Source organism: Leptosomus discolor, chromosome 10, assembly GCF_034619465.1.
Source record: "Leptosomus discolor isolate bLepDis1 chromosome 10, bLepDis1.hap2, whole genome shotgun sequence".
In the NCBI taxonomy this organism is placed as follows: domain Eukaryota; kingdom Metazoa; phylum Chordata; class Aves; order Leptosomiformes; family Leptosomidae; genus Leptosomus; species Leptosomus discolor.
This window is the reverse complement of record NC_141400.1, coordinates 199615-221117: the sequence shown is the minus strand read 5'-3', so window position 1 is coordinate 221117 and position 21503 is coordinate 199615. Positions and strand designations below refer to the sequence as shown.

The window sequence follows — 21503 nt, the reverse complement described above, 5'->3', positions numbered from 1 at the left end:
GTGGGACAGTATTAGTGCTGCTCAATTGGAATACCTGCTTGCTTAGTTGTTCTGCGTATCTGTTCTTGTCTAGAAGACATTAATGACTGGGGTAATATGAAGTGCCAGCTTGGGAACAGATGTTTTGATTTTGAATTTTAGTCAACTATAGTGTTTCTACTCAAAATCCTTGTGCTACATTAGTTGAAATTACTTTTAAAATAGAAGTGAAAGGCATTTTGGGAAACCATTCAGTCCCACCCTGGCTCTCAGATTCAGCTATACCCAAGTTGTTACTGATAGCTTTTTGTAATAACAAGGTAGACAGACTTCTGGTTACAAAGATGTTACAGCCTCTTGTGTTAGTCTCTTTTGGTGGTTAACTGTCCAAACATGCATAACACTTTTTCAATATTTAATCTGAGTTGCCCGCGCTATAATTTAAGATCTTATTAACTGTGATTTTTACAATAAACTGTTTTTCATGTAGAGTTTTTTTCTTTTGTGATTTCAGCTGCCTTTTCAGTGAGTTGATCAGATGATTTTTATGGTTGTGTCCTATAATCTACAGTTAAACCATGATTATGATAATACACTTAAATTTTGTGTGCTTTCTAATACTTTAGATTTAGTATAAAACTTGAAAAATGCTAAAAATATTTTTCTAACTTGCCAAACAGGTTGAATCATTTATTTTGGACCAAGAAGATCTTGATAACCCAGTACTTAAAACCACGTCGGAGTTATTCTTATCGAGTGCTGCAGAAGGTACGGACTTGAGAACTGTGGATCCAGAAACACAAGCAAGACTAGAAGCCTTACTGGAGGCAGCAGGTACTTTCTTTGGTTTTGTTTTTGTGTTTTTTTTTTTTCCTGAACCAAACTTGCACCCAGATCTGGCAACCTGCAGATTTTGACCCTAGTCACAGGTCTGGAAATTTACCATGATGATGGGGAGCAGAGCGTGGAAAACAGACTGCTAATTCTTCCAGATGTTGAGGGTTGCTTGGTCCAGTCTTGCTGTGCACACAGTAGTATTGCATTGACCAGATGACATCACACTTGTTACCAGAGGGAGGATTAAAGGGGTGAGAATGGAAGGATGTAGGCTTGCTAAAATAATGGGGTTTTCCTGCTGCTTTGGTCAATATATCATTATTAACTCATGACTCCAGAAGTTTACAGGTGGAATAGTTGTTTCTCTGCTTTGACTTTCACAAAAATATTTTGCCATTTTGTAGTTCTGAGAGATGACTTGGAAAATACATATTAATGTTCATGTTTTGGAACCAGGCTAGATGAACATGGTACCACTGCATTTGCTACTTTCATAGGGAAAGCTTGACTAACTGAAGTCTTTCTAAGGTTTGTGACTTGGATGTTTGCAATGGATTTGAAGATCAGTTTCAAAATTCCAGGGACAAAAAGATGTAAAAACCCTGTTTTGAAACAAATCCTGTTTGATCTTTATGGGTGCATCCTCAGACTAGTAGTAGTGTACTGAAATTGGAGTTTTCAGACTTCATCTCTGAACACACTTAAGCGCTAGATAATACAGCGTTAATTTGCAGGTGTTTAGATGTAAAGCTATGTACAGTCTTAAAGAAGAAATTAATTCTGAGGAAGCAGAGGGGGCAAGGGACTTGTGCTTTGGGTTCTTGTTGTGTTTTGAATTTGAAAAACATCCCAACGTAACAACATAGCATATCTCTTGTCAGCAGAAGGTTGCAGCAGCCTAATTAAAAGTGGTCCCCTAAAATTATTCGAACCTGCTGGAAGATAGACTGTTTCTGGGATACTCTGGACACTAAGAGAATTTGAATAATCTGATCCCTTTTGAAGCACTTTTAAAAAATAAAAATCAGTTTCAGTTTCTCTCGCGTACCTGATGACTGCTGTGTCCTAAAAACTATGCTAGCTTTATAAAGTGTCAGTGGAGGTGTCTGATGGCTAATGTTAAGAGGACAGTCCATCTCAGAGGTATGTGCTTACATCCAGGGTTGCAGTATTCAAACTGATTTCAGGGTGTTTAACAAATCTAGGAGGTACCGTTGCTTCTTGTAATACCTGTGAGAATGCTTTCATTAGATTTCTAAGCAGTAGTTGGCCACTTGTCCACTGGCTTAGAAGACTTGTTTTTAATCTGAGGTTTCCATGCTTCGATTCCCCAAGTCCTTGGAGTAGGGATGTAGAAAATGGGCAGGACAGAAGGAATCTGGAAAGAAGAGCAAATAAAAAGAGTGCTTTTGTTTGGGGGCTCAATCTCCCTCTCTACAAAAGTAATGCCACTTGATGGATGTGTGAGATTAAAAGGCTGAAAACACTCTTGAGAAGGTCCTCTAGTTAAGCAGTACTTGTCTTTCCCACTGTGAATTTGAAAACTAAAAATACCATTAGGTTAACCTAAAGGAGATGCTGAGAATCTGGTAATTTATTAATAAAAGCCATAATTTGAAAATGACTGAAAAAGAAGCTACTGTTGCTGAGAGAGATCCTGATATCTTCACTGGATTTCTCTAGCTGGTTTGGCTGAAAATATCCTTTCTAACCTAGGATGAGCTTCTAGGTTTCCATATGGCAACAAAGCAAGCAGCCGTGTTGGAACTTTGTTTTGCATTGTTTTGCAGTTTGGCAAAAGCAAGTGATTTCTCCTGTTGTTTTAGTCACCATTTAGTCCCCAGCAATAAGGATCGCTTGCAAAAGCAGATGGCAGAACTATTGCTCGAACCAGTAGTTCAGCTGTGGCCTTGCCTGATGTGGTTTCCAGGGTAGCTTGGCCTTTGTGGTGATGAACCCCTTTCCTGTGAGAGGCTTGACTCTGACTTTTAACCTAGAGGAAAATCGGTCCTTCATTTAGTGTCTTGGATTTCTTGGGGTTTCTCCCATGCAGGGTTCATGGCTATGTCATTAGGATCTTAACGAGAATGACTTGCAAAACTAGTTTTGCTCATTCTTCATGAATCCTTTAATGCTCAGATCTCACAGGGACATTCTGTTTATTAATTCTGGAAGGTAAGTTCTAGCAATTGCAGCTGGATGGGATAGTCGTCTTCAGATTGCTTATGCAGAAGTGGTTTTCAAACATTTCACTCTAAGATTTGTGGGAGTTTTGCTTTGTTTTTAAGTAGCTGTCTTGATTTGAGAGCTGGTTAGGCCTTCATATGCAAGTGTAGAGGCCAGGTGTTAGTTGAGCTGCTTAAAAATGTTTCCATACAGTATATTTACCCATCATAAGAGTGCTGGATATTTTTTTGCAGTTCAGCTTATTCTGTTTCCAAGAGGACTTAAAATATTTTGTGGTTTTGGATGCTGAGGGTGACAGCCTTAAGTAGTATTTCTAGCAAGAGGGCTGTGCCTTGCCCCCTTAACATAGCAGCAGATACACATACACACATGTGTCCATCTGCACGCAAACAGCGGTTACGTTCCTTATGTTTGCTGGGTCCTCTGAAAACCTGGCTGATTAACTTTAGTTTGGACAACCGTACTTCCTTCTCTGATCTGTTTAAGCAAAGCACAGGCACTTTGTTAATGAACAACTATCTTTAAACAACTGTCAGTGATTGTAGTATTTTACAGAAAAAATAGTTTTACATTCAGAAGACTGAGAAACTTTGCTGTTCTATGAATGTCATAAATATGAGTTGTTTCATCTTCAGAAATTGAAGATCAATTGAAACAATTGAATGCTGTTCTTTGGGAACTTATCCTAAACAAACCCAGTCTTTTGGGTTTGTTTGACTCATACTAGCAACGAAGGGATTTGTGGGTAAAATAACCTGTGGAAAGAGAACCATACTGTTTGGAGATGTTTCCGTTTTTCAGACTGTAATTAAACAGATTCTTAATGTTCTGAAAGTGATTCATGTTCTGCACTAGAAACATTCAGCTCCACTGTTAATGAAGATACTGTTGATTTCTTACAATAGTATTCCAGCTCTGAAGAAGCATGGTTCTTCTGTGGACCTTCAGTAAGGTTGCCTAGTAAACTTCCTGCCTAGGGACAGTAGTTGGCTGCTGGAGGATGAGCGCTCTTTGCTGCTGGGAACGAATGGTTATAGCGTTCAGAGCTCTTGCTTGTCTTGCAGGTTCCTCCATGGGTCCCTCAACGCATGTTCTTAAAAGGGTAAACTTACTTCCAAGGAGTTGGGAAAAGTTTGACAGATTAGAGCTGTTTCATTTGCTGGTCCTGCATTTTATAGGCATTAGGAAGGGAAAATGACTTGCCTACGTAGTGCAGCCTTTCTGGAGTACAGATTGTGTCTTACAGAGGGTAGGGAATGGTGTTGGTTGAAGCACGTGGTCCAATAAAAATCCTGGATGACCGTTTAGTGTATTCTACACCCAAAGCATGGAATTCCACGGAAAGTTGTAAAATGTCAAAATGTTAATCCCTGCAGTTAAAACACCCTGTTGGTAGTGTTTCAGCACGGTTTTGCTGAGTTTTCTGGGAAGCAATGTAGAACGTTACTGTGCCTGTATCCTGCAGATATCTGTATTCTGTATCAGCAGATCTTTTGATCATGTTCCTTCTCAGTCTGAATGTTGAACCACTTTGACAGTGAAGCGTCAAAAAATAGATGGAGAAGAAAGTGGCAAAGAAACTCTTTGTCTAGCACTGGAGCACTTGGTATTCCTGTTGTGTATCTGCACAGGGGAGGAGTTTTGATAGTGATGAGTTCTTTAGAAGTTTTACTATTGTTTATAGAGAGGCTTGTGAGGAAAATCAGGGTGTTTTGGAGAGGAGCCGTGTTCAGCCAAGGGTTTTCTTAATGAAACAGGTGTGAGTAGTCCATCCTTATGTTCAAACAGGGAGCAGAGTTATATACTGCCTCCTTTTCTGTTGAAATAGGGGATTAAAGGTGACTAGAGACCCTCCTGTAGATGGTTTGGCGATTTGACTTTGAAGGATTAAATGCATTGTAAATGGTGAAAGAGAAATCTAGTTTTGATAACAAGTGTCTGTTAATACCTGGTGGATTTCAGTAGTTTGTTCAGGCCTGAGGGCCTGATGCTGCACTTTGGAAAGCTGGTAGGGTGAGGTGGCAGGGGGACGGGTTGTGTATTCTGGAACTGGGGGAGGCAAAAAGTGGAAGTAATCACCTACTTAGTGGAAATACAGAACACAGGTCAAAATATGAATGGGACCAGATAAAATCTGTCTGCTTTAGGATAAACTGAAAGGATAGAGTGAGATTCAGCAATTGTAAAATTGAATGCTTTCCAGCATGTGTATGTATCTCTCTATATTTATTCACTTGCCAAGCTGTCGACCAAACCTACTTTTTTTTGTGTGATGTGACCGAACTCGTTCATTATTCACAGACAGCAAGGGGTTTGTTGTTTGTTTTTTTCTTTTTTTTTTAATTAAAATAAAATAAAGTAAATGATATTTGTTTCCCTCAACATTAAGAGGACTTGAATGTGACAGGATAGACCTGAGATCCAGCACTACTGGGGAGTGAGCTGTGGTCTAAAAGACCAGTTCAAAAGATGCACAGGTTGCTTTCATCCTGCATCAGAGAGACCTCTTGGAAAGTGTCAAGAGTATGGGCTAGATAAATTCTTTGATTGTGGTGTTTGTGATCAATAAGAGTCATCTGGGGACCTGGTGTTTCTTTTTGCAGGGCTGATGAGTAAGTTGTGATTTTAATGGAGGTGGGCATCTAATCCATTAGAAACTTAACCTCTGAAGGGTTATGCAAGCTCCACTTCAAACTGTAGAAGTTGAGGGTGCAGAAAATGGATGATTTGTGTTTGTCAGTTTAATGGCTGCACTTCTGTGCTTGTGGAATGTAACAAATACATTTCTAGGTCTGTGTTGGTGTTCTTTATTGGGAGGAATTGGAGGATTGCTGGAATTTGAGTAAAGATGGAACTTTATTGTAAAAATGTAGCAATATCAAATTTGACGTGTGTTCAGCCTCTCTCAACATGGGAAAAGTCTTACCTTAGTCCAACTATTTTGACTGATTTTCTTTTTAACCAAGAAAAGATTTTCACCCTAATTTAATCTGTTTTGATCTAATCTGCAATAGTTGATGTTATATGGGTGCAGCATACAGATAAATAAGAGAAACGGTCTTTGTTAAGAAAGTTCCACTAGGCTTCATTCTAGGTGTTTCTTTAGAGATCAAAGCTGTAGTGCTATTAAAATCACCAGTGTACTGTTAACTGGAAAACTTTTGCCTTTTGAAATACTGGCACATAACAGTGACTTGTTCATTTTCTTTCTTCATGGTCTAAAGATTCAGAGTGGGAAGGAATATATGGTATGTGAAACATACAGATATGTTGTGCTTTTGAGTAAGTTGGATAAACCGTCTGAATTTTCTGCATGTAATTGAATTATTAATATTATTTCTCTGAGGTTTGGCATGATGTAAATTTATTTTCTAATCTAGTAGGCTTTTGGATTAGAAAAAGTCTAGTCTAATCCTGCTCTTACTCAAATTAACTTCCAGTTTTGAAAGTGCGTTAAATGTACCAGCTTCATATTTTTTGGCTCTTTTTCAGTTGGATTTTGCTGTGCAGAACAGTTTCATTGTCGTAACACTTAAATTGATGCTTTTAGGTATCAGACAGCTAAGTTGTCATACCAGATGTGAATGCTATGCTTCCTGAATTCTTTGGCAAAGATGATTCTGAGTTTTAACTTCTTTTCAGTGGGGATGGGGAGTGGGAAGAGACAAGACAAAAAGTTACAAGTTATAATCTGTGAAGTATTAAAATTCCAGGGTACTCCTCAATCTCTTTTGTTGTCTACATATTTGTATGTATTCATCTATATATATCAGAGGTCATTGTTAATCAGCCAGTGCTTCATGACCATACCGTAAACAACTTGTACAATTCTCCTTTTAACATGTTTTTTCTGAAGTCCTGGGTATTTTTTTTTTTTTATTAACTCTGTTTCTTCTTTCTATTTTACTTTTGCCATATTTTATTTTTCATGCAAGTTGCGGTCTTCTGCAAGATAAAATCCCCTTTGCTCTCCTGTTCCATATGGGGGCATTTCTGGTTAAAAACTTCTTTCCATTCAGTATTGTTTTCAGGACTTGTGCTTGGAGGAGCCTCAGCCAAAGAAGGGAGGTAGGGAGGGTTTGGGCAGGAGAAAAGCAGCAGTGCTTTATTAGCAGTCCTGTGTAATGCCTGAATTGAGATGGAATTGAGCCTGTACGAAGAGGAGAGCCTACTATTTTTTTTTTTTTTTTAAGGTGTATGCTTCCTTCCCCATCAAAGTGAAAATAACTGCATTCAGGCTTTGCAGTGGGGTGCAGGAGCTTACGCTGGGTTTGGTGCTGCTGCTGGCCGCCGGCCTAGAGCTGGCCGCGTAGCACTGGGGTCTGTACTGGGCAGGTGTACCCCTTGCAGGGTACAAGGGGTCTGGTGTGGGACAGCTAGTAAGACTTGCTGTGTGGGTATGTGAGTCTAATCAGGTACACACAAAAAACGAGGACACTAGCTCAAACCACAGGTCACTTAAAGCTAGTATCTGGTAAATATTGCCGTTGACTGAAATGTCTTACCACAGAATGTGTCTTGAGGGTGGTGGTGTGCTTTTTCTGGATTTCTCCGTTTCATCCACGTGCATGTGTTCTCTCTAAACAGATGGCTACTGGTGTGATTCTTTCTTTGTGATGCCTGTGTAAGAGGGGAGTGTAGATGTTAACCCTGTGAAACGAAGCAGTTACTATACTTGCGAGTTTGAGTTCATCAAGGTGTAACTCTTCTCCCTAAGGGTATCTGGAGAGTGAGGAGGTCTCTCGCTTGTATCTCCTGCAAGAAGACTGTATTAATAGTTTATTAAAAAACCTCAATCACACAGACTTGGGTTTTAAGTTTGTGGTTTTGGTTGTTTTCTGCATTTGTTGGTCGTGTAGTTTCCATAGCATATGATGTTAGAGCCAGAGTTCGAGTATTAAGTGAATGCTTCATAGTGTGCAGATGATCAGACCTGACTCTCCCCACTCAGATTTCCATCTTTTTTGATGTTCTGTCACTTAATGGCAAAGTGTGGTGGCAGTAACTAGTACCAGCCACTTAGCTCCATACTAGACAGACTGGTAAGTCAGGTTGGTATTCTGAACGGGTAGCCAGCCCTCTTGGGGTTGATTGGAAGTACACTGTGGGATGTCACGTAATGATACTGGAAGCAGGGCTGCTTGCTACCTGGTTATGTGAGTTGCTTAAACTGTCTAGTTCATGTGCTGTGACGAGTGACTCGGGACACGAGAGGAATTAACTGAGCTCTCATTGGCGGCCCTACAATACATTGTTCTTCTATCAGTTTTTATAATGGTATTAAATATTTGGGGGTTTTTTTAAGTGTCAGAAGCAGCAGATTGTATTGAGTCATTAATACTGTACAGTATATGGTGTAACAGGTGAACCTGTTGCTTTTTTCAATTGATAACTCGCCTTTGACAAAGTATTACTGTTGTATGTTTAGGAAGTAGTTACAATAAACAAGTTTCTAGATAAATGAATTATAATATAGTATATGCATAGCATAAGTGATCAAATTCTGCTTATTTCTAGAAAGTCAAGCTACTTTTCACCAGATTAATGAAAAATAAAATCAGGTAAAACATACTGCTGCTCATCTCTGATTCTGCATATGGAAGCAAGTGACTTTTTTTCAGATGGGGCATGAGCACCTTCATTGCCTGTTATAAATTATTTTCTGCCTTTTTAAAGACCTTATATTAAAGCTAAGAAGTTAAGTCTCTTGATTTAAAACAAACAAGTACATCAAGCATCTTGCACAGAAAGGGAGTTTGTATTTTTTGTGAATAGGAAGTGTCTAAATATTTGAGGACTTAACACATACTAGGAAATATTAAAAAAAAAAATTCCATTGCACAAATTTGTCCTTGTTATATCCATCAAGAAAATACTTACTCTGGGAAGAAGAGACACAGTGCAGTTCTGTAATGACCTTTTTCCCTGTGTAACAAAGTGTTATCTCTAAACCAGCAGTTACTAGCTTGTCATTTAGCCGTCACCTTTTCCTCAAATTCTGTACAGCTTCTTACAACTTTCTGAAGAATAGGGCTGAAAGACATCTCAGTCCTATCTCCTTCTCCTCAGGCACATTCAGCTGTGCTTGTGCCATTCCTGAGAGGTGGCTTTAAGAACTGGTTAGACAAACTATCTCCAGTGCTGCAATCTCCACAGCATGCCAAGCCAACTGCAGTCTTCGGGATGAGAAGGTTTTTCTGAGTATCAGTCCTCGGTGTTACCTGCTGAAGTGTGTAACTTGGGGGTGCAGGGGGCACTAAGCTGCTTTGGAGGAGCTTCATGATGGAAGGAAGAAAGTTCTTGTAGTAAAACAATGGGAGGGGTGTTTTTTTCAGTGGAGTTGCTTTGGCTGCTTGTTTTATGCCTCATATCCAAGTTAATCTTACCTTCTTCAATGCTGCTATCCTTGGAGCTAACTTGCAGACTGATATTTTCCTCAGTTTTGATGTTATTTAGGCTAAAAAAAAAAAATCTTTCTCTGCCCTTCGCTGATGTCATTTACACTTTCATCTGGTCTTGTTCTCCTCTGGAGTCTCTGTACGTGATCTCTGTTCTTCATAGCTTGTTGCCCCAAATTAATCATATTACTCAAGTTGAGCTCTATTGATGCATGGAGAGTAGGAGTGTTGTTTCATCTGTCCTGCAAGCTGTGCTTTTGTTTATACATCTCAGTTTGTTGTCTGCCTTTTCCAGGAGAACTGTTGGTTTACAAGTTGAATTTGACTTTAAATCTACCAGTACTTTTCTGAAGAACTTTTACGTGAATGAAGTATGCCTCTGTGTGTGCAGTTGATTCAGCTGATTATTCCTGTGTGCGTGTATATATGTGTGTGTATATGTATATATTTGTATATCCAAACTCCTGTTTGGATATGTCCTTTAAAAAATTGAATAGTCGTTAAGGCTAAAATTCTATCTTTGCTTTCAAAGAATTACATGGCTTTTGAGTAACAGCAGAAGGCCCCAGTGAGCAAGAGTATTCTAACCAACCTGGCCTGACTTCCAGTCGGCTTTGCCTTGTATTGCCAAAACCAAGCAAGCAGCATATTTTGGAAGTCTCTACAGGGAAAGGAGCATGTTGGAAGATGTCATAATGAAAACAGGAGAAACTTGCAGTGTGGCTGTGCTTTTGGCTGTTAGCCTCCTCTTACAGTGAGCACACCCAGTGCCTGATTTATTTGCTGGAGGGTAGGGAGGCTCTACAGAGGAACTTGGACAGGCTGGATCAATGGGCCGAGCTCAATTGTATGAGCTTCAACAAGGCCAAGGGCCGGGTCCTGCCCTTGGGTCACAACAACCCCACGCAATGCTACAGGCTGGGGGATGAGTGGCTGGAGAGCTGCCTGGCAGAAAAGGACCTGGGGGTGCTGATTGACAAGCGTCTGAGTATGAGTCAGCAGTGTGGCCAGGTGGCCAAAAAAGCCAACGGCATCCTGGCTTGTATTAGGAACAGCACGGCCGGCAGGAGTAGGGAGGTGATTGTCCTCATCTACTCGGCATTGGTGAGGCCACACCTCGAGTTCTGTGTCCAGTTCTGAGCACCTCAATACAAGAAAGACACTGAGGTGCTGGAGAGAGCGCAGAGAAGGGCAACCAAGCTGGTGAAGGGCCTAGAGAGTGAGTCTTATGGAGAGCGGCTGAGGGAACTGGGGCTGTTTAGTCTTAAGCAAAGGAGGCTGAGGGGAGACCTTACTGCTCTCTACAACTGCCTGAGAGGACATTGTAGAGAGGCAGGTGCTGGTCTCTTCTCACAGGTAATTAATGACAGAACAAGAGGGAATGGACTCGAGCTGCACCAGGGTAGGTTTAGGCTTGACATTAGGAAAAATTTTTTTCAGTGAAAGGGCTGTCAGACATTGGAATGGGCTGCCCAGGGAGGTGGTGGAGTCACCATCCCTTGATGTGTTTAAAGGTCATTTAGATGTGGTGCTTGGAGATATGATTTAGGGGTGTCCTTGGTACAGTAGGATTGATGGTTGGTCTCGATGATCTCAAAGGTCTTTTCCAACCTGAAGGATTCTATGATTCTATGATCTTCCTAGGCTGTAGAGTCAAAATAAGAGGTAGAACTACTTTGCTGTAGTCTTTATGCAGGTAAAAGCAAAGACCTGGAGAGAACTAATGGAATAAATAAAATCTTAATTGCCCACACTTTTCCATACACACTCTTTGAAGCAATTCCATCCAGAAGCTGTCCATTGGATTAATGCTTGTTGCAGTTCCTCTCTGCATTGTTCTCCAAAGAAGCTCAGTGAAACTTGTTCTCTGTGGTGCCACGCATTGGATTCTGTGACCTCTGGTGGAGAAAGCTTCATCTGAAGAATCAGAGCTTCAGAGACACAGACCTAGGTGAAAGTGCATGTCCTGGTGCACCTGTGTCCTCTTCCCTTTTCATTTTTGAACTGTAGTAGGATGCTGCGAAGAACAAAAAGATGTGATGGTATGAGTCCCCTGGACTGTCCAGCAGATGGGTGGGTCCTTTCTTCAAGTTGGGTCATGGTAAAATAAATTCCTTATTGTCTTTCTGAAGACTGTAGCAGCCTGATTTTTAGTTGTTCTGTACTCTGTGACCTACTGTGGCATTCCCAGAGATCCTATTTTCAGGATGTTTTGTTACACAGCATATATGACAGTACACTGAAAGGCTGTAGATTTCCTTGGGTGTAGAGGAGGGATTTTATGAACAGTTTCTGCAATTTCTTCAATTCAATTTGAAACATGAATTTATATGCTAGTCTCTGCTATACACCATTAGGGTGGTGGTATTTTTTTTAGAAGTGGCACATTTGGTCAGCTTCAGAAAATACTTGAGTATTTTGGCTTGCTTTGTCGTACATAATGGGCATAAACTGGGGGCTAAAAGTCCTTGGGCTTCTGGGTTAAGTCAGTGATGTTACAGGCCCTCAAAGTTTACTCTTAGTTCTTTGCTTGAAAATGTGGAAGTATTTTCACATTTTTTTTATTCCCAGATAGTCATTGAGTACTCTACTCAGCCAGAGCCATTTTCTGATTGAGGAAAGCACTTACACCTTATTTGGACTCAGTTTCCCCCGAATGCTAGAAATTTGCAGAAAAGGGTTCGAGTGGATGTTTGCCTATAAATAGCATTCGAAGGTTACTTGAGTTCTCTTCTTCCTGCATCTCTGTTGTGCACGGGGGTCCCCTCCTGGTGTTGGGACTAGGATACTTTGCCTCCATAACCCTTAAATTACACAAAAAGCAGAAAGTCATTCCACTCTTCCTTTTACCACCAAATAGGCAAGAGCATCTGTAAAGTAACTTGTTTTCAAAGGTCAGAAGCCCTAAAGTAGACGAGGTTTAAAATATTTTGCTTAGTTAGAATGCTAGAAGTCGACAACAGGAATTTTGTGCACCATCTTCAGTATAAATAAACTTTTCTTCTCTTGATGTGTCTCAGGGACATGTGGGGTTTGGGTTTTTTTGCTCCTTATGCTCCTTACCGTCCACACAGTGTACTGTACCATTTCCGTGGCCCTCCTTTCCATGTTTCGGTAGGAGTTTTAGCTCTTTGAGATGTGTCTTTCAGATTCTTGGAGGCAAACAATTGTCAGGCTTGAAATGGGGAAATATTAGGTTTTTTCTCTCATAAGCCATGAAAGGAAGAACCAGGAATTAAGGAATAATTGCCTATATGAGCCAGTAAAATAATGAAATAAACCTTGTAAATTTTTCCATATTTTATGACATGAAGTAAAGAATTTATTTTGAAGCTTTCCTTACAGAGGTCGTGGTTTCTGCTTCTGGATCATTTACAAAGTTGCTGTCTTTATAGTTGTGTGGGTAAATACTGCAAGCACTGCAATCTCAACTTAAATGAAACAAATTCCCCAAGAGTGACTTCGGGTCTTAATACTACTTTGAATAAGTAACTGGAAGCAATCTGATTCTTTTTTTCTCAGTCTCTAGCCTGGAATCTTCCTTGAAATGCAGGAACGTCAGAGCTGATGTCCAAAGCTCTGAATTTGAAGCCTGGCTCCTTTGGTTCCTCCTGGGGCCCGGGGTAGATGCGTGTTCGTTTAGCACTGTATCCTGCCATTACGATCCAGTTGAGTGTGCTGGTATGTGTGGGTGCCCTCACGCTTCATTTGATGGGGCGTGAGCAGGTGACCGCTTGTCTCTAGGGAGATGTGCTGAGTCTGCCCTTTGAGCGGGTGTCCATTTAAAAGCCAAACAAAGCCAGGCAAACAATTCAGCTTGTGGCTGAAGTTTTCCCTTAGCTAATCACAGTGATACTGGCAAGCGTGATACAACTAGAAGAGCATTTGTTTTAAGTGCATAAATGTAGCTGAATACTTGCTGGTGCTGCCGCCGTGTTGCAGGATTGTTGCAGGAGGAGGTAGCAAGGGAGGAAAGAGAAGGCTGGCAGTGAAAAAGGCATCAGGCACTCAAGTAATTCGCTGTGATTTTGCTGCCATGGCAGATCTTTCTGGGTGTGTATCGCTGTCTTTTATCTATGTTGAGGGTGAAAAAAACCCTAAAAAAATCCCTCACTTGGTCATTCAAAAATGAAGTGATAAGCTCCTATTTAATTGTGGCGGTACCTCCCATTTAATCCTAGAGGAGCACCGAAACAAATTCGTGTCCAGAGTAATGTATATTTATAAACTAGTGCTTAATCTCACCCTTGTCCTTTATAATTTGGATTAAAGTTAGCATTGTGGTTTGAATATTCCTCTCAAATGCAAGACCGTGCATTTTCTTACAATCAGAAACAAGTTAGAAAGGAGGCCTTAGTTGCCATCACTAAAAGGGCTTTTTTTAATTTAAAAAAAACCCCAAACAACCAAACAACCAAAATCAAAAAACAGCCCAGAACAAACTGCAGTAATTTATTGGAGCTGCTAGAAATAACTGTTACTCTGTGTCTTGTTTAATAAAAAAATGTGAGTTACTGTCAGATCTTGTACAATACTGCGCGAACTAGCACAGCCATTGATGGAGGGCAGGCAGGCTACTGTGATTTTTCTGTAGGATGCAGGATTCTTTTTCTGTTTCAGTTTCGGTATAGATGCGTCGTAGACATTAGATCTTTACAGACTGAGAAAATCTAGAAAAAGAGTAGTTTTTGCTGTGGGGGTCATCCCTGGCTTGACATGTGCCTTACAACGTTGTAGTTACTGGGTTGCAACTGTCCAAGGGTTAGAGCAATTTCTTGATGAAGAATTGTTTTGTCTGACTCCTATTGCAGTTCTTACCTAGTAGTTCCTATGGATGGTCACGTTTTGTTGTGGTTTGTGGTAGACCTTTTTTTTTTTTTTCCTCTGGGCTAGTCTTCTACCTTTGCTCTTAACTCATAATGAGTAAACAGAAGCTTTCTGCTCCTCCAAGGCCAAATTCAAATGTCTGTACTTGCATTTGATATGTCTTGCAAGCCAAAACATAGATAGTATGAACGAACCTCTCTTGTAGGAATGCCGTGGCCACGCATTGAAAAGATCAAGTTTAGCTTCACCTCTTTTCCCCTAAGCTTTTTCTTTTTTTAAAAAAAAGCCAGATTCCTTGAAGAAACTAAACTTCTTCCTTTCTAGTACAAAGTCTTGGGGCTGAGGAAGGTGTTCCTTTCTCCTTCCTATCTTACCTCTCCATCTTGTTGCCTCTTGAATATGGTAGCTGAGCAGGTGCTGCAGCCAGCAGGGATGCTGTGAAACCAAAGATGAGGTAAACTAAATCGACACTTCAGTGTGTTGATTGAGGCCTAGCTGTTAGTGGGAGATAGAGCGTAAGAGTTTCAGTCCAGGAGTCCATGGGTGTAATAGCTGTCAGGACATACCGAGCAGTGTTTCTGCTATGATTGGTTGTACTGTTGCATAGATGTGGGGAACGTACTCGCTAGGTTTTGGACCAAGGCCTGATTCTTCCAAAGATACTTCAGAAACAAACAGAAACCCAAAAAGGAAAAGGAAAGAATGAGTGAACACTCCAGAGAAATCTAGACAAGTTCAGCATTAATGTCTGTTCATTCATAATTGTGTTAAATTTTTGCTTCTCTGCTAGAGGAAATATGAGCACTTTCTCATGCTTGAATATAATTCTTCAGGCTTTGTGTTGAACTACAAGCCCTCTCATATTCTCCCCTGAGCTTTAGTTTGCTTTGTTTAAAGCAATTCAGCCATTGAATTGCTGTTTAAATGATGACTGCAACAGAACTGGCCACTTTTTTACTGTATTATTGCTTTTGTCCTACTTGTAGCTGCTTCTTTAAAGCATGAGGTAATCTGAGAGGCAGAATACCTCTCCAGAGGCTTGTCTGCAGTGAGATGGGTAAAAAAGCCATTTGCAGCTGCTGATGTACATCTGTAACTACGATGCAGGAGTAATTCATGACTGGTCCATACCAAGTACGTGTAATACGTATGGGATCAAAGTGTGTGTGGTTGAGTGATAGGCATGATTTTACATCCATGTGTGATGAATGTCTGAAGGTCCTGGCTCCTGTAAGGGGTCAGCAGTGTTGAGGGTTGTACCTGGGAACGTGTCACCTTGTAGTAAGGCAAATGTTTCTTTGTTTAGAGATTTAATAGAAACAAAATCTTGAAAATCAAGAGATTGAGTTTCTTTATAAAGGTATTTGATTAGGAAATAAAAAATTTGGGCAGTCTGAAGGAGTGGCACAGGGGGAAGGTGTGTGAGGTGGCCGTTTGTCTGTCACCATCAGACAGGAACCTTCTGTTCCTGGCTGCACAGTTTTCTCTCCTCTTGACAGTTCTGGTGGCAGCTAGGAAGACCCTTTGCTTGTCAAATTCATCTTGCCATGCTGGTAGAAAGTTCCCTCTTCCTTCCCCAGTGTGAGTGCGGCGGGGTTGGTGGGAGTGCCTGGGGAAACCCCAGCAGAGGAGCACCGAGTCATCCTTCTGGCAGTGGCCAAATGTTAGGTTGGCACAGAAAGGCTTGTGTTAGTTCAGCTTTAGAAAAGGTAACTCAATTTGCATGCCGTGGGAGAAAATAGATGCCTAGTGAAAGCTTGAAAAAATCAAACTCATAGAAAAATCTAGAGTTACGCTGTAGCGAAGTTTGTCGTGGTCAGGAATTTAAGTAAGATGAAGAGTATGAGGAGATAGTTATATAGACAAATTCTCTGGTATTCTTTCCTATTTGAACTCTCATACAGTAACAAAACTCTGTCACACGTTTTAAACCAATCTTTTAGTACTTTAAGTTAAAATGTTATGTATCTGTCAAATATCCGTACTCTTTCTTGTGTTCTGAAAATAAAGGAAATGGGTGGATTGGGTTAGTGAAGAAGAATTAGATGAGACTGCAGACTATTTGGGGAGATTAGGATTTTGCTAGAAACATCTGTAAGTCTACGTAGAGCTGTTTTTTCTTTGCTGAATTTGCTATGGGGCTTCCAACCTTTAGTAAAAGTAAAGTTGCTGGCTAAGTTGTGGATGACCTGGCTAGGTAACCTGGTATTGGAGTAACATGAGACTAAATTGAAATCTAACGGGGAAACTCTCAAAAGAAAGTATTGACTAGTTAAGCAAGAATTCATGTTTGTGCTGAAGTACAGAAAATTAGTTTTTGGATTTTGAGATATCTGAGCACACCGATGTAAAAGCAGATGATTCCAAAAAGGAAACCTTGTCATCAAAGCGTTACCAACATAACAATAAGAACTAATTGTATCTGGAGAAGTACTTCATAGCTTTTGATTCTGAAAAAAGAGAGTCTTGCTGCTCCAGTTGCCATACTGGAAAGCAGAGAGAAATGTCATCGAGATTTCTGGCTCCTGTTCTGACAACTACATTGAAATATATGTAAATGCAAATATAATATTAAGAGTTTGCAGTGTGAAGCAAGTGAAAAATTAGAAACTGGAATTAAGGGTAATTTTCTCCAATGACGTGTATGTTGTGATGGCATTCCAATTTTTTTCAGACATCCCCTTTAACTTCTTATATTGCTCAATTGGGTGAGTTCCTATCGCTTTTAGGAGTGGGGATTTGTGAAGAAAGGGGTATTTTGAGGTTAAGACCACGAAATACAACCCAGGAGAATAAAACTATATTTCTGCTTTTGCCAGAAAATGCTTAGCAGGTGATCTGAACATGACTTTTCAGATAGCATTGAAAATGTCATTTTTGGCTGTGATGGTTTGCTGTCAGGAGTCTGATTTGTAGAAGTTGAAAACCTGGCTGCTTTGGAAGTCTGTGAGGAACTGTGGTGGTGACACGTGAAATATTGTGAAATGTTAATTACTCAAAAAACCCCCACCAAACCCTGAAGCTGTAGCTCTTAATTTCATGCTAAATGGATTTTATTTAGCATGTCCAAATACTAATTGAGAAGAATAAAATAAAAGTTGCAGTGAATGAATTCTGTTTGTGCCGTGCACTTGGTGTTACAGGGGGAAAACCCCACAGTTTTATAGTGAAAGTTTGTAGCAAATGTATATGAAAGGTTAAATTCTTGCGTTCAGCATAGTTAGTAACAGGGATGTTAAGGATACAATAAGTTTTCAGTGCACTGGAGCTAAGAACAGACTATAATTTTGATATTCAGTGGTGAAGATTACAAAGGCGTGTGCTTGACTTCGAAGAGACCAGAAGCCTCAGTGTAGTTTTTTTAGTGTTTTAGAAAACAAAGCTAAAATAAACCCTACTGTATCAAGTCTGTACTACTCCCTACCTGGGACTAATAGTGTTGGAATGACCAGCTGAAAAATGGAGAAGCATTCTGGCTAATGTTTTTCTCAAAACCAGACTGTAGCCTATACCTACACTAAAATGCCTTCCAATGAGAAATTTCAGAGGACCAAACATGTTTTTTTTTGTGGGAGATCTAGCTAAGCAAAAGATACCATTGGGGCGGGGAGGCGGGGGGAGGTAAAACTTCTACGAGGTTTAGTTAGTTGTGGTCTAAATAGTTCACCATTACGTAATAACAGTGTTTAGTCTCTGTCTGTGATGGCCACCAGGAGATGTTCTTGTCTTCGGCAGGTTTTCTGTCCTAAGGGATTTGGAATTTGCCACCTTAATCCTCTCCTTCCCCAGTCAAACTGAATTTGTCTGTTTATACAAGCCTTTTGCCATCTTGAGGGCATGTTTCAGATGTGCCAGGATTTTAAATAGTAGAGCTGCCATTAGTTGTCTGATTGTTTCATCCTTTTGCGTCTGAAGTTAGGCACAACATTAGTTTCCTTTGCACAGTGATGAATGCTTGCTTTCTGCCGCCGGTGTCAGCTCCTGGTGTCACATGAAGCCAGCAGAACTCTTTGCAGGAGAATTCTTTTGTTGTGATTTGGAAGATGGCAAAGGCTTACTCAAGGAGCTAAGCTGCACGTTTCTGCTGTCAGATTGGCATCAAGGGCCTAAGCTCCGCTGAGCTTGTCATCCTCCCTTTGCTGGTCCTGCCGTTGGCAGGACTATTCTTCTCCTCACGTACTCTGCTTGGGAAAGTTTGAAGTTTTCCTGTAGCCGTATGGGATTTCCAGGCATACAGTGGGAGTTACTGTATTGAACCGCTGTACAGTGTAGGCTGAGGAAGACCAGCTCTTTTCTGCAGTAGGTCTAGCTCCTTCTAGACTTGTTGCAGTTACTCTGTGCTGTGTGGCCACAGCCCTGCTCTGAGAGCTGGCCAGGCACAGTTCCTCAAATGCATCCCAGAAGTGCCAAATTTAGTTGATGCACACGATCCAGCTGTGAATTACCTGAGTAATAGACGTGACTTCCCTGAAGCAGAAGCTCTGCTGTGTGCTGTGTGAGGATGCTTGAAGCTTTTGCCTGGACAGAGGTATGGCAGTGCTAATTACAGGGTTTGACTGCTGGAGAGCAGCCTTTGGTATGGGTTAGTTACTAAGAAATGCTATCCCTGCTCTGCAAATACGGTGGTGTAAAGGACTGAAGCATTAGGAAGGCTCACGGCTAGCTTTGGCTACATGCATGAGGTGATCGGGTGATAACGGCTATGACTTTTTTGCCTGTATGTTTTGTTTGGAGTCATCCCATGAGACAGTAATGGCTTAGTCTGTTCTAAATGGTTTCTAGAGTGATACTTGTTTTTTGAATGTAACAGGGATGGTCTGCTCGTGTCCGAAAGGTGCTGCATTTACCTTATTGCATGATCTGTTTCCAGGAAAGGTGCTGAACTTTTTTCTTTTAATCTCAGGAGGGTGTTGTGAAAACTTAAAATTTTAAATCTACCTCTGTATGAAGGAATCCCTTCTAGGTGCTATGTTTTGCAGTGAGGAAATGAGCGTGACCTATCACTAAAGTCTCTTACAGTTCTAGTTCCCCCCAAAATCTGGCCCTTGCAAGGCGGGGAGAGAATAGCCAACAGGAGACTTGGTGCTTGTCCAAAGATTTTTATATCTGAACTAGAAGCTGGCATCTTGCTGATACATGATTTTGAGTTACCGTGACTTTGGTGCAGGGAGGAGAGTTCAAGCATTTATTAATGGATTTTTATCTTGGAGGTTTTGAGGCAGAAGACAAGTTCTGGTTTTGATGTTTTACATTGGCTTTGTAGTACCCTGAACTTTCACACTTGGATAAGTTTACCACTAAAATCAACAGAAAATGACCAAGGAACCTCTGTGGCAACTAGTAAACCAAATAAACTGGAGGGTTAACTTTTCCATCTGGGAATGTCTTTGAGTCGAAATCTGGTTAATACAGCAGAGTACAGTTGAAAGGGACATTCTCCTACCTCGGGTTTTCTGTTTGGGTTTATAAGAGGATAAATCATCCACTGAGGAAGCTATCAAGCTGCAGTCAGCTTGGGCAGGCTGGCCAAACTGTACGTGAGGAGTTACTTGCGGAGCAATCCAGGGCAGTAGGTGTGGTCTGAAGGACTGTGGTGGCTGCAGAGATCTCCAGCCCCGCTTCCTAGGGGAATGGCACTGCCTTTAGAGACTTGATTTTTAATTGGCACGGTAATAAAGAATGATATTAACCTTCCAGAAGGGCTACTGGGTGACACTAGTTGAGATTCAAAAGCTTTGCAAGGTGCTGTTGTAGAGCCTTTAGAGATCTGTATTTGTTGGGGAGGAAAATCTTTCACTTATGATATAGCTAGCTATAAGACAAATCACTCGGGTACCTTATTTTGCCCTAGTGAAAAGAGGATTATAAGGAGCACAAAAATTAGATCTGTAAACTCAATGTGTATGTCATTTAGTCAACTTGAATAATCCAGCCCTGCTGTATTTGAGGAAGTGGTGTGAATTTTAGTAAGAAGTTTGCTAATGGTCAGCTGAGTTACAATTTAAGCACATAGGGAATGTATAGAAGTAATCTGAGAGAGCAGGTATATGTAACTGTATTTTGTTTCCTGCTATTGGCTGCTAGTATTGGGAACTAGTTTAGTCTGCATGAGGATTGATCAGGCCTTTGAAAACATGACCAATATGTGTCAACATAATTTTGTCTCCTTTGATTTGCATTCACATCTGTCTTTTGGGAATGACTCTTTCTGTTAAATAGGGATTAAGGGTTCCTGTCTTTGACTTTTGAGTATTATGCAGTGCAGAAAGACTGATTTAGGAAGAATCCAGAGCAGAAGGGGGGACCTGAACAATTTAGGTCATGATATTTTCTTGTTCAAAATAATTATTGTTGTTTAAAGAGATTCCTATTACCTCTGAAATTGCATGCTTGTTTAAGCACTAATGGGTAATCTCAAACATAATGGCATGGTAATGTGTGATAATCTGTTATAGAGTGATTAGAAAGGGTATTGCCAAGTGGCTTAGATATCTTTTTTTGAGGATGTGTCAGGCCATAATCAAAGTGGATTGGGATGATAGAGTAAGATTATAAGCAAGTTTGTTGCAACACAGAAGTATATGGCATTTTAAATGTCAGGAGTGAGAATTCAAAAACTCTGAAAGAGCATTTCATCTTTGAAAGTTCATATTTCTTCTGAATGATGCAAAAGATGAGGTTAAAAAAAAGAAATGGTGAAAGGGTATTTGCTACCCATGTATTTATTAAGGGCAGGTGTGTTAGGAGAGGACTTGTTTGGTATGGAATTGGTGACCAAATGTGAGTTTTTTTGAAAAGCAAAGTAGATTCAGCTATTTTGAACAGGCTTTATGTCTTTATACAAATAATTTTAGCAATGAAGTGTAGGCAGGTAAGGCAAAGTATAGTGTCTGAAGTAACTAGTCGGGTTGTGGGATTTTTTTTTCTCTTGAGATATGGATGTTCCAGATGCAAAATCTCTGCAGATTTCAGTGTAACTCTTCTTTGTACATCCTCAGATTACAGGCTCCTGAAGGACTGCCTTCACACATGGTCCTGGGTGCTGCATTAGGTGGGATTAGAGTCTATAAATACTGTGTGAATTCTTCAAAGGCTCCCCAGAATCATACAGAAATTGAAGTATGGCACGCTTAACTTAACAAAGAGGGTTTTAAACTTTTAATGGCTTTAATGAAGAAGTTTGTTTTAAAGGCCAGTTGGCTTACCCAGAAGTCCCAATGGCATAACTCGGTCTATGCTCTGATTTAAAACACTTATTTCCCTTACATGGCAAGT

General features: G+C 40.5%; 1 protein-coding gene across 2 annotated transcripts in view; it reads left to right on the top strand.

The window, feature by feature from the left end:
* ANKHD1 (ankyrin repeat and KH domain containing 1) overlaps window positions 1-21503 on the top strand; it is a 121968-nt gene that overhangs the window by 14579 nt on the left and 85886 nt on the right. For both annotated transcript variants that reach the window (XM_086471048.1, XM_086471049.1), the window contains exon 2: window positions 660-813. In XM_086471048.1, coding sequence (XP_086327174.1) covers window positions 660-813 — 154 coding nt within the window. The remainder of the gene's footprint in view (window positions 1-659; window positions 814-21503) is intronic.